Below are 13,111 nucleotides of genomic sequence, written 5' to 3' on the forward strand. Positions count from 1 at the left end.
ACGAACACTCGGATACAAGTCAGAACTCTGGGCTCTGTCTTGAATGCCTTCTCTTCTCCTGCCCTCAAAGCTGATTAATCAGGTGCTGGGGACCTGGAGCTGGCAGTCCCTGTGTCCCCAGCACTTAGTACACCAAATGGGCCTTTTGTACATCAGTTCATATAACCTCACACCCTGGAAAATGATCACTAACACTTCAGAGACCTCCCCAAGGCACACACTAACCATTGATAGGGCCAGATTTCAACAAGGGTAGTGCTTGTCCACTGCCTGGTGAGCCAGCTTGGTTCTTTTGGGCATCTCTGGGAAGTCACCATGCTTGTTTTCTTGAACCTTCCATGAGGACCATAGTTACAGTCTTTCTCATCTGTCAGATTCCACTGCGCACAGCCAGAAGGGCACTGTAGAAAGGTCGCTGCTGCCACGATATCTTGTTATCTAGCTGTTTAACTACCTGTTTATCCATCTCAGTGGTCCCAGCGCAGGAGCTTAGGAGCTGTTGTTCAGTAGGTCTGGAGCTCCTCCATGGCTGGCCTCTAGGAAGCTCTCTAGCCTTTACCTCATAGATTTCTCTCTTCCAAGCTGGCTGGGTTCTGGAGCACAGTGCTTCCTCTCACAGATTCCTCCCCAAATCTGTCCAGTGAACATTTATGCAGCTCCTGTAAACCCCATCTGGGAATCTACCTCCTCTTGAGAGCCTCATTTGTCCCTTCCAGGTGGAGTGACACAGTGCCAACTCTGCACACATGCTTTCTCTCTTCCACTATAACCCACAGAACTGACTAGGTGTTTGGCTGTCTCTCTCCCTGGAGACTGATCTCTACGACCCAGAGGGCGCAGATCACACATTTTATTTACCTTTATATCTCAACATATGGCACTCTACTGAGTAATGGTGTGCTGACTGACTAAATGACCACAGCAAGTGCTCAGCACACACACACACACACCACACACACAGGAGAGAACAGAGGTATTTTGGCCATATTTCAGCTATCTGTGCTACTGACCCTTCCCTACCACAAGCCCTCCCAGGCCAGCCTGGCTTAAGCCCCACTCACCGGCTGCCCTGAGCAATGGTGGGCACAATATCGTGGCTGGCTCGGAGAGGTTGGGTCTTGGCCTTCAGGCGAGCACGCCGAAGCAGATGTTTGGCTTCCTCATGCTTGGCACTCAACATAGGCTCCAGCTTGGGAACAAAGGTCCTGCAGGGTAGCCCAGGCCAGGATGGACAGTGGAAGATTAAAAGAAAATAACACAGCTTAGGAGGCTTTAATGGTATCAAGCCGCAACTCTGACAGGAAAAGCCTTCTATAGCCAGCCTTCCTCTTCTAACTCATGCACAAGGCTCCCTCCTCCTCACTGTCTTCTCATCCCACCCCACACCCAACCCTGAGGCCTGGGAAACACCCTGAGCGCAGACAGAAGAGAACTTGACCTTGGACATCTGCTCAGGGGCTGGAAAACGGGCATGGGAGTCTGACTATTCTATCTTTCCTCCCTGGGCAGAAGCAGGAGCTTTGAGGAAGAGGGAAAAAGAAAGTCCCGAGGTTATGCATCTGGGCCTGTGCCCAGACAGATGGTCTTTCCACGCGTGGCCTCCCTGTCTCCTTCTGTCTCACAGCACTACACGGGCATCCACTGGAGCCCACGCAGCACTGTCCCCAGCTCCTATGTCAGACATAGGGCCAAGGCACTGCCTGTGACAGCCTCAGTCCTTTGGGAGATAACATTTTATAAATCCTGTGTTGTTTTGTCATAGTCTTAATCCACACCTTTCAGGAGTCGAGTCGAGGCTCCTAGAGTCGGGGTGGAGAGAAATTAAGCTGGACTCAAACCAAGCCAGCATATGGCTGACTTTCATCATAATAAGGGTCCTCTGGTGCTGAACTACTAACCAGATGCATTGCCTCCCTGGTCAGTCCACAGCTGTAGAAATGACAGGCACCCCTTTCCAAAGCTGTATCTCAGACAGTGACACCTGGCTTATGGAAGTAAGGACAGCCCACGCTTCCCCCATGACAAGACGGCTTTCTCTGCAGAGTTTGCTCTTCACAGCCAGGCTGGACAAGGGCAGGTGTTCCCCGCGCCTGACAGATGAGGGTGTCGGGATTGGAGAGGAATGTGGACACATCGCTCAAGGTCGAACATCAACTGAGAGCCGGGCAGTGATGCAGACGACAGCCAACCCCGTCGCTCCCAGCTCATTCCACACCTTCCTCCTCCGTGGGTGCCAGGGTGGGCAAGGATGTCTGTGGCTGAGGTCAGACAGGCTTTGATGTGACTCCAGCATCCACACGGTCACATATGCTTGACTCTGCTCATAGGGAGGCCCCAGAAAGAGAACTTAGCCAAAGGCTCGGTAAGGCTTAGATCTCACACCTGGCGTACTCCCAAATCCCTCCACATGCTACATAGGACACACCCTGATCTCAGGAAGGTACTAGGGATCCCTAGAACAGGAGTGGACAAAGACCTCCAAGACAAGGGCTCCTCGGGACACCTTGAACAGGCTCTGAGCAGATAACGGCTTTTTGTTTTCTTCTTGTCGTGTGTTTTGAACACTGCTTTGGGCCAGAGGGGGAAAGGCTTTTAGCATAAAGGCGCCATCTGTGCCATGAGCTCTGGCAGGGCCAGGCAGGGCTTCGGAAGGAGGGCTTCACCACAGTGATGCAGAAGTACTTCTCCAGGCCTGCTGCCCCACGAGGCCTCCATTGGCAGAAGACTCCCCTGACATGGCTTCCAGAGCAGGCAGCTCCCCAAACCACAGCTGAGAGCAGCTGTGTTCCCGAGGGCTCCAGTTCCAACAGCAGAGATAATGAAGTTACCACGCACAGAGGTGCCCCTGCAGCGGTGGGCCTCTGGCTTCCAGCCGACATGCTCGCAGCCTTCCGGTGACAGCTGGGCTTCTGTGATTGTCGGAGGGTATTTGTCACAAGGCCTGGTGGGCGGGCAGGAGGGACCCTCGGCAGCTGGCCAGATGCTGCCACCGAGATCAGCCTTGCCCCCAGGTTTCTAAGCCATTTCTAGCCTCACTGTTTCCTTTTTGGAACAGCTGTCCACCTCCCTCCTCCCTTCATCAACTGCCCTGCTTTCCTCTGGCAGACAAAGCTAGTCTCTCCGCTGATTAGAAAGGCAGACTCTCTGGCTGCCTGGAGGCATCTATGCAGCAACTTGCCAAGCAGGGAGGAGAGTGGCAGCCACCTTCACAGACTGCAGCCAAGGTCAGCAAAGCAAGGACACCATCACTGTGCACCCTGGAGATGGTGGCGCTCTCTCTCTCTGTATATGTGTGTGTGTGTATATACATATACATATACGTATACGTATACGTATACGTATACGTATACGTATACGTATACATATACATATACATATATTTGTGCGCACGCGCTGGAGCAAACCGGCATAGCACTGTAGGATGCCAAGTGTGTTCCTGCTATCGCCCACCTCCTAACACCACACCAGAGGTCACCCACCACTCCAGAAAGATAGGTTCAAACTCTCCCAACTGACTTTGGATGACAGAGAGAGAGAGAGAGAGAGAGAGAGAGAGAGAGAGAGAGAGAGAGAGGAGCACATAGCCCAGATCCAACCTTTCTTAGCATGAACTAAAACCCACAATCCAGTTCTTCCAATTCCTTTGGAAATTTCCTGGCAAAATCAGGCAGTGTAGAGTCAGGCACAGGTAATGCCACCTACAAGCCAACGGCATTTATTAGCATCTTAAAGCCTGAATTTCAGTAGCCTGTTACCGCTGGGACAGGGGGTGGGAATAAGGCAGCCAACTACTTTTCCTCCAGGGTAGCAGTTTCCCAGCTGTAAGTATGAGACTTCAGGAGAGAGAGGGCTCACACTGTGAGTCTGGGTCTTTGGCCAGGCAGGCTATGGTGGAGTGGGGGTCCTGGGATTCCCACCTAGGGGCCATTTGGACCACAGGACTGGCTCTTGTGGAGTGGCCACCCAAAGAATGACTTATTGGGGGGAAGCTAGAAAGCCATGGGTGTGTTCAGGCCCTTGTCTCTGACCCTCACACCACCTGCATCCTGAGGACAAGGGGAGCCTGTGACCACCTCTGTCCTCTGCTCTAGGCCAGGTTCTTGGAGTGGGGACAAGTTTAGCAGTGACTTTAGCACCCCTCCAGAGAGGCAGGTTAGGAGACTATCTCTCTCATAGCCAGGGAAACCAAAGGGAGAGAGAGAGATTTCTCTGCAGCCATCATAATCCTGGATTACAACAATAGACTCCAGCAAGTCTGGAGTTAACCCCTTCATCTCAGGAACATGAATCAAGGAATGAGGACTGGAGACAGACCTGACAACCTCCAGGCTGCAGCCAGGGAAGGAAGAGTGTGCAGCAGAAGGGGTGGAAAGCCTCTGCTCGGTGCCGTACCATTTGTGTATGCTATAGCTTTGACAGTCAAGGACAGAGACCATTACTATTGCTGGCTGGGGGAGAGAGGAGGAAGAGTGGGCCTGAGTAGGCTGTAGAGCGAGGGTTTGTGAAGGCGCACCCTTCCTCAGTCCGTAGGACACCCACAGAATGAAACCTAAAGAAGTGGTTTACAGTGGGCTTCAGGACTCCTCACCCCTTCCCAGAAGTGTCACCCGGTGAGTGCCTTCAGGGGTCAGTCTCAGTTTCCTCATAAGCTAAGAAGGGCTCAGCTGTTGAGAGAAACAGTCTCTCCAAACAGTAAAATTCCACAAATGTTAGCACGTATTATTGTTGCACCTATTATTTGTCCTAGTGTTACCCTGTCACTCTGGGTGGGGGTGGGGGATCCTTGAACATGAACTAAGGTCATCTGCCAGTGAAGGCTACACTGCTGCTGGCAAGGAGAAGGTATGTTTAGAAGTGACGTCAGTGCTTTGGATGGGCTCTGTGGAAAAGGTGACTTCCATAGCACAGGGGGACGCTGGCGGGGAGCGGAGGAAGGCCAATGTCCTTTTCTCCACAGAGAAGAAAGGGCTCCTAAGAAAAGGCCATTGGCAGGTCAGAACTTAACGCCTGTAATGCATCCTTCCAGAGAGGGCAGACTAGCTCTGTCCCACGTTCCCAAAGAACCATGACACATTCCCCACTGAGACTCAGAACATGACCAGGTCAGCATGGTATTGGCTCAGTATGGCGCACACAGACAGCTGGCATGGCACATGTCTGAGACACTCCCAGAAGGGACTTTTCTTGAGGTCAGCTTAGCTCCCTCCCACCCTGAAGGCGTTAACTTCTGTGCACTCCTCCCAGGTCAGGGCTGAGCCACAGAAGGATTCGGTGTGTGGAGTGATGTGAACGTGGTGACAAGCGGTGACAAGCGAGACAGCAGAGCACCCGAGCCTTCCAAAGCACTGGCTTTGTGTAGGATCAGCCCAGGGAACAGAATCCTGGACGCCGTGGAAGCAGTTAAGCAGTTTAAAGGCTTGGTGTGCTGCTTTACTGGTCTTTTCTTTTTCCTTTGAGCATCTGGGGCCTGCAAGTGCACAGCTTTCTTTGTGTCCCTGTGTCTGCATGGTGCAGGATAAGGGTGGGATGCGGGGTAAGCCAGCAGCATGGGCACAACTTCTCCAGTGACATCTTACCCTGGACACTCCTCAGTGACCTCTGTGACCCCAAAATGCCCAGTGACTCATCCTTAAGGCTTGGTTACCCAATCCCTGACGCTCTAGGCCCAGAAGATAAAAAAAAAAAAAAATGGCCAGTGACTCAAGATGGCCTCTTCCCAGGCTTCTCGATGCTGCTTAGCCCACAGGACTCACACCAACCCAAGTTTCCAGGAGATAAGAGCATCCTTTTGTGTAGGAGGAGGCAACTGAAACAGGAAGGAGACGGCTGAATGCCTCTGCATCCAAATGAGATCTCAGTTCCAGCCTCTCCCGGGCAGCTCTCCTCCATGGATCACCACACTCCCCACCTCAGATGCTTCCAAACACTGCTGCAGCCTCCCTCACCCATCTGGAATGTTCCTTCTGTTTCCATCCAAACCCTTGCAAGCCCTCACAGGCTCCAGCTGTCCGGGAGCCCTCAGTCAGCTCTTTCCTGCTTGCTTTTGCCAGATACGTTATGAGCACCTGTTCTAAAGGCACAGCTCCTGCCTCCAGGAACTCAAGGAGAAAGACACCCAAGATGGCATTGGTGGCAGTAGAGGGCAGGCAGGGCCGGCAGGGTGGGCAGAGCAATGAACGCAAAGCGGGATGGTTCCATATGAAAGCACAGACACTCGCAGCTGGCTTGTGGGTCTCTCTTTCCCCACAGCAGAGAACAGATCAAGATGCAGGAACATAGAAGACCCCAGGTCCCCAGCCCAAGGGGTTGCTTATCCAAGGGATGACCTGTGGAGGTACTACGAAGGGATAGCTCAAGGCAGTGTGCCATCGCAGTCAGAGTACAAGCCTGGGGACCCGAGTGCAAGTCCTGTCTCCATGCCCTCGGCAAGTTTCTCGGCCTCTCCTAGAGAGCTCTCTGTCAGCGAAGCAAGAGCAACGGCTAAGATCTGTCCACAGACAGTGTGAGCTATACGAACAGTGCCTTCACAGCACCAGGCACACGGCCAAAGAATGAAAATGGCAGTTGCTGGCCTTCTCTTTCAACAGGCCACTAGTGTGTTAGCCCAACAGGACCGAGCAAAAGCCTGACCCATGTGTGGGTGCTAGAGAACGACCCTGGGGGTAGGGGACAGAGGTCTCCTGCAGGATTTGAGAACCTGAGTCTTTAGGTAGCTCACCTCCATGGCTGACTCCTTAAGGCCACCTTGTAACAAGTTGGTCCAGATACCGCATTGCACTGGACTCTGCGATCAGCGTGAACTTGCCTTGTCACCTTGTAGAACAGTAACAAGGAGCACTTGGGTTAACCTGGCTGTCCTGGCTCTGTGATTGTAACGTGATTATTCAGATTCTAAATCTGACTGAGCAGAAAGCTCTTCAAGCCCTAAGAGAGTCTGCAGTGCTCAAAGAATTAATTGTGGCAGGTACTGATGGGTGGCCACTAAGACCGTCAGCTACAAGTGCAGTGCACTCCTCTGCCTCAAGTCTTCCACCCCTTAGCACAGGCTCTAAGCCCAGGACCCGAGTGCTCTGTGGCACCCCTGGGGCATGAGCCAAGGGAAGCCAAGACTCTGGGCAATGTCAGTTCTGTATCTGTAGCATCAGTAAGTCCATCTCACTCAGAGGGACTGCATTGTATCCAGACGTCATGCCAGGGCTGGAGTTTTCTCTTCCTTGAACCAGTTATGTTCCCTGGCCCTTCAGCCTAAGTGTCTACTTAGCAGGGACTTGACCTTCATGCCTGTGGCTCTATATGCCAGGCACTCTCAGGGGGCATTTTATTAGTCATTGAACAGGATCTTAAAACAAGTCTATTGGTCCTTCTTTTTCTATGTGTATATCTCCCCGCAGACACATACACTGATTCATCATATATACACACACACACAAATACATATGTGAATCATACAACATACATGCACACATGCCATATCTGAGATCTGTCTGTTTCTTTTCTAGACAAGATTTCACTCTGTACCCCAGGCAGCCATGGACCATGTACCCCTATTGCTGCTGCCTCCCAAGCAATGGGCTTGCAGCTATGTGCCATCACACTGGACCCTCATACTTGAATTCTGATGTAGAACCCAAGGCTACAGATGGCCTGTCAGATTAAACTGTTCTAGGAGTCTAGTCCTGAGATTCTAAATATCCTCACAGGCATGGGTGGAAGTCTTTCTGTATCCCCAATTGAGTGGCTCCTTTAAGAGAACCAGGTTTTGTTACCCATTATTTCAGAGCAAGCCAGCGGTTTGCCTTCTTTCTACAAGGACTCTGAGCAAACTCCCAGCAGCTGGGAGAGCACTGGCAGCTGGGGGGAGGGGTTTCTTCACAGCACCCAGGAGCCTTTTCAAGGCTCTCTCAGAGGGCTGCAGGTAAAGAGAACACAGAAGGAGCAGAACTCCACAGTGGTGGGGTCAGATAAGGATGTGGTCAGAGACTGAAAACAGCAGCCAGGAAGGCAGAAGAAGAAAAGAAGAGCCAGCCGTCCGTCTCTCCACCACCATACCCCAAGCTGAGCACAACTCTGACTCTGGGCACCCTCATTTTCCTAAATTTTGTATGGTGAAATCTAACCCCAGTATGATGGGATCAGAACATGGGGACAAACTGCCACCCTTATAAAAGGTCCACCAGAAAACCCTTTTTGTCCCTTTCTACGCTGTGAGGATGCAGTAAGAACATGCCATCTGTGAGGAAGCAGGCCCCCACCAAACACTGAATCTTCTGCCTTCTCACTCTTGGATTCCCAGCCTCCTAGACCGCAAAAATGGTGTTTCTGTGGTTCATAAGTCATTTTAAGTCATTATAAGATGCACTCTGTTACAGAGGTCTTACCCGTGCTTTGGGAAGGTCCAGTCAATCTTGGTGAGATACATAGGGAGCAGCCTGACCAGTGAGAAGAGACAAAGCTGGCTACTGTATGGCAGACATCATGAAACTCTTCCCAGACTGATGTCATGTGCAGCTGTGGAAAAGGGGGCCACTCCCAGACCCAAGGCCTCTCTCAGCCTCGTGTGCCAATATCCCAGCAAAGGCTTAAGGCTGCCAAAGGCAAAGACCAGCCTCTGAGTGGGCACCAGCAGAGGCTCAGGCCCCCAGGTGGCCCCCACCACACCTCAGATCCCACTCTTCCAGACTTGGGACACTGTCCCCTACCCCACCCCCTGCACTCTCTGCACAGCAGCTCCCCTAAAACAGAAATGAAGGGGTAGGAAAACAGTCTGTGGGCCCTGCTGAGAGGTTGGATGAAACCCTTGGCCCTGAGCCCTGTACACTTCTCTGATTAGGAAGGAACAGGTGGAGTGAAAATGTCCTGTTCCTGTACCTTCCCAAGGAGTTTCACACCCAAGCCCTTTAGCTTCACAATAATCCTATGAACTAAGCAGATAACTACGACTTCTCAATTTCTCCTATTAAAATAAGTACAAGCCTAGGCAGGGGAAATGGCCTCCAGGACACCAAGCAGATACTGGAAGGCTTGCTGCAGACCTCTGCACTCAGTGGCTTGGCCCAGATAATAGGTAGCCAGCAGCTGGTACCTTCTACAGGGCCTTAAGAACGATGGTTGGCAGAGGCCACTATCTACTGGTAAAGGTTTGCCTCTGTCTCCTCTGGCCTTAGCAAGGGTTCCTACTGCTCTGGTGTATAGAAAACGGAGGAATGGTAAGGAAGAACCCTTACCTGCTCTGACCTGAGTCCTGCTGGGGGGTGCCCGAGTCCCAGTCCACGTCTCCCGCTGGTCGCTCTAGGGCCCAGAGCAGAAGCAGAGATCAGGGCAGAGCCACCAACTGGTGAACAGAGGAGAGATGCTCTACCCCCTTTGTGGGCCGAATGCCTATGTTCCCTAAATCCACACACTAAAATCTAATCTCCAGTGTGATGGGGTTAGAAAGCTCTGGTCTGAGAAGTGGAGGCACAGGTTGTCAGACTGTGAGTGAACTTGGATGGGTTATGAGAATCCATACAAGCTCTCACTCAGGTAAGGTCATGAAGCTCGAGAAAAGATGTCTTCCCGAGTCTGAGCGCATACCTCCAACAGTGTCCTGTGGCCCTCTGCCCAGTGGGCAGGACACTCAGCCCACTCTTTGGGGATGTGCTCCTGTCTGCTAGCCCACCAGAGGTCATGTTACCACACTGGGGATGGCATGGGCGACATCATTAGAGGAAATACAAGAGGCTACTCTACAAAGAGCTACAGGGTTAGGGAGTCTCATAGCCTCTGTCCCTAAGCACAAAGAATAGCCTCCCACTGATCTAGAGGGCCACGGGGTTTGTGGCAGTTAGGGCTGCATGTGCGTTATAAAGGACCTTATGTCCCAGCTGGACAGTGATTATGTGGGTGACATTATTGTGTCATCATTCCAGCCCCCTACCATGTCCTATTTGCTCCAACTCAAGCCGGCAAAGCAAGGCTCACCTGATGCATCCCTGTCCCAGGGTGGAGTCCAGTCTGGGCTCCCTGCCTTGGGAGGACTCTGTCTGGAAACCTTCAGGATCTCCTGCAGCAGGAGGCGGTTCCTCTCTACCCGGTCAGACAGGGACAAAGCATTTGCCTCAGTGCCCAGAGCCTCCAAGCCACCAGCTCTCCAGAACGTCTCTGGCTGATCTGTTCTAGGAATGAAATCCTCCTTGGAGGTTAGAGCTGTGCTGTCCAGATCTGCCTTTGTGACCATGCCATCTCCAAGCGGGTATGGTCCTCTCTTCTTCAGGCTGTTCAAGTGGGTGGTTTTACAGGGACCAGGCCCCTGTGGCTGGCCTGCAGAAACCTGGTTGTTGGGACTTTCTTGTAAAGAGCCAGACCTTGGTACTGGGTCCTCCTCGTGATTAGCCAGCATCCACACTGCTTCTGGAGACCACGGGCTTTGTTCATTCCAGCTCTCAGGGGTAGATGGCTTGGATCCACTGTTCCTGGCAGATTTCTTCTCATTAACATGTCTGGCCAGATGTCTATCATTAGGGTTCTGAGCATGGGGGACCACCAAGGCATCTGGTAGACTCCAGACTGCTCCAGGCTTAACTTGGTGGCATTTGGATTTCATGGGGTATGGACACTCAGGGGAAGTGGGACAAGGATTTATCCCCTGTTTTCCTGCTGTCATTTTCTCCTTCAAGGCCTTCACCTTAGACTCCAGCACAGAAGGGCCTTGGAGCTGCAGCCCCCATGTCCTGGGAGGCTTGGGGGGCATCAGGTTACGTGCTCCATCTTCCTGGGGACAGGGTGAAGGTCTCTGGAGAGGTCTGCTGTCTGACTGCTCAGCGCCATCTCTAGCCATAGCTGGAGTTGCTTTCGTGGGGTGTGTTCTGCTCCTCGACTTGGATGCTCTGCAGGGAAAAAGAGAAGCTGAGACCCTGAACCTGGATGGCCCCAGGAACCTGCCTGGTCTCCACAGTGCACTGATATGGACCCCTGCTCAGATGGCATACCTCAAGAAGAGGAGGTGTCCTCTATATGATGTGGACACACACTGGAAAGCACAAGTCACAGGACAGTACAAACAAATTACTAGCCAGCTTGTTTTCTCCAGGCATGAAGAATGCTCTTTCGAGTGTGGTGAGGGGACTAGGGAGGGTGGTTACTGCAGCATGGGCAATAAACCCACTGAAGAAAATAATACCCGTTTTTCTATGCCCATTTTTAGGATGAGCAGAACAAGGCCTCAAACAATCCAATGCAAAATGTGAACCATAGTGAAAAGCAGTGTAGTTCCCCCACCCTGGGCTAAAGGGGGCCTCAGAGGAGAATGGCAGTGTTGGCTAATGGTCAGTACTCTTCCTTGTGGATGAAGGACCTGTCCCTCCAACAGAAGGTGCTGCCTGACAGCTTCATGCCAACCCCAGTGCAAAAGTGTTAGACTAGAGTCAAGCTGTACTCAAAAGAAGAAATGGTGACAGTCACAAACTATGAGCTATCTGCTCTATGTCAGCCAGAGGTTTTCAAACATTTCAACATTTTCTAAAATGATTCCAACATGTCTGTGCTAGAATATTATTTTTATACAAATAAAGATTTATTAAGATTTATTATTTATTATATAATAATTGTTATATATTGTATAATATAGAAATAAAAATATTATTTTTAACAGATGGTGAACTGAGGTATAGAGAAATTACATCACATAGATGCCATGTGGGAGTCCAAGTCAGGACTCTTCAAGAACAGTGACCCTTTAACTGCACCCCTTTGTTCTTAGGTAAGACTAGAGTCCACAGAGATCACAAGACTCACCAGTATTATATGGCCCCTTGGTGGCCAGGCTGATTCCAATTGCTTTACAGAGAATGAAGTGACAACTGTCTTAATCACTGTACAAGCAACTGTGTCTTAGTGATCACTCAGAACACTCGGAAGTCATCCTAGTCTACCTGTGTCCCATACGAAGTAAACTCAGTGTATAAGAATTTGTGCATAGGCTACATATTAGAAGTTAACTATTTCCTTCTCACAATACGGACCCACTATAAGATGTTCTTAAAGGCCAAGTCCCCTACAGTCACTTATTATAATTCAATTTATGTGCTTTTCTGGATATACATATTTTATAAAGCAAGATACATACACAACACAAAATTTCACAGCAGTAAATCAGTGAAGTTTAAGGATTACAGAATTCATTCTCTCTACTAGGTCATCTAGAGCAGCGGTTCATAGCATCACGGGGTCGCATATCAGATATACTGCATATCAGATATTCACATTATGATTCGTAACAGTAGCAAAATTACAGTCATGAAGTAGCAACGAAAATAATGTTATGGTTGGAGATCACCACAATATGATAAACTGTCTTAAAGGGTCGCAGCATTAGGACTGAGAACCACTGATCTAAAATGTACTACGGTTCTCTTTGCAGCCCAGCTACCTCTTCTCTGAGACCCAATCCAGAAGCCTAGGATGTAATATGAGCTTTCAGAAAAATTGACGGGTAAACTTTGCAATCGCACTCTAGACTTGTCCGCAGATCTTGTGGAATGAGACCTTCTCCTGAAGGCCTCCGGACGACCTTCCTGGAAGACGTCATAACTCCTAGCACCGATGCTCTAACTCAGAAAGAACCTGGAATGAAAATGGACGGGAAGGGCGGCCTCCTCGACCCTTCCAGCTCTGCGGCGTCGAGAGGTCGGGTCTCCCGGGGTGTGCCCCGCCACCCCGCCCGGCTCCTCTCCGTACTCACTGAGAGCGGCGCGCGGACTTGGCCGCCGCCTCCATCCCCTCCATCCCTCGGAGAGGCGAGCCTCTGCCCCACTCTCCCCGTCCGGAGCCGCTGCAGAGTCCCGGGCTGGACTCGCCCTGAACCGGGCGGGCGGGAGTGTGGCCCGGCCCGCAGGCCTCGCCCTGGAAGCCTGTCTCGCCCCGGGTCCCGCGAGGCGAGGCTGGGCTGGCGGGAGTGCGAGGCGCCCCGGGGCCCCGCTGGGCGCCAGGAGCCGCGGCGACCGCTACTTCATAGCTTTGCTTGAAGGTGAAAGGCCCAGCCGGCGGCTTCGCGGGCCGGCCTGGGAAGAGAGGGCGAGAAAGGCGAGAGGAGGGGCGGCGGAAGGGGCTGGAGGAGCCGCGACCTCGGCCTGTC

The 13,111-nt window shown here is 51.7% G+C and overlaps 1 protein-coding gene across 1 annotated transcript in view; it reads right to left on the reverse strand.

The window, feature by feature from the left end:
* The window catches only part of Kiaa1614 (KIAA1614 ortholog), a 30,266-nt gene extending 17,432 nt beyond the window's left edge, over positions 1-12,834 (reverse strand). Inside the window, exons 1-4 of the mRNA XM_028759720.1 lie at positions 12,719-12,834; positions 9,961-10,865; positions 9,225-9,288; positions 1,062-1,205 (exon numbers count right to left, since the gene is read on the reverse strand). Of these exons, the coding sequence (XP_028615553.1) occupies positions 1,062-1,205; positions 9,225-9,288; positions 9,961-10,865; positions 12,719-12,762 (1,157 nt within the window). The 5' untranslated portion in view covers positions 12,763-12,834. The remainder of the gene's footprint in view (positions 1-1,061; positions 1,206-9,224; positions 9,289-9,960; positions 10,866-12,718) is intronic.
* Positions 12,835-13,111: the final 277 nt, after the last annotated feature.

This window comes from Grammomys surdaster, unplaced genomic scaffold (genome assembly GCF_004785775.1).
Source record: "Grammomys surdaster isolate TR1022 unplaced genomic scaffold, NIH_TR_1.0 130, whole genome shotgun sequence".
In the NCBI taxonomy this organism is placed as follows: Eukaryota; Metazoa; Chordata; class Mammalia; order Rodentia; family Muridae; genus Grammomys; species Grammomys surdaster.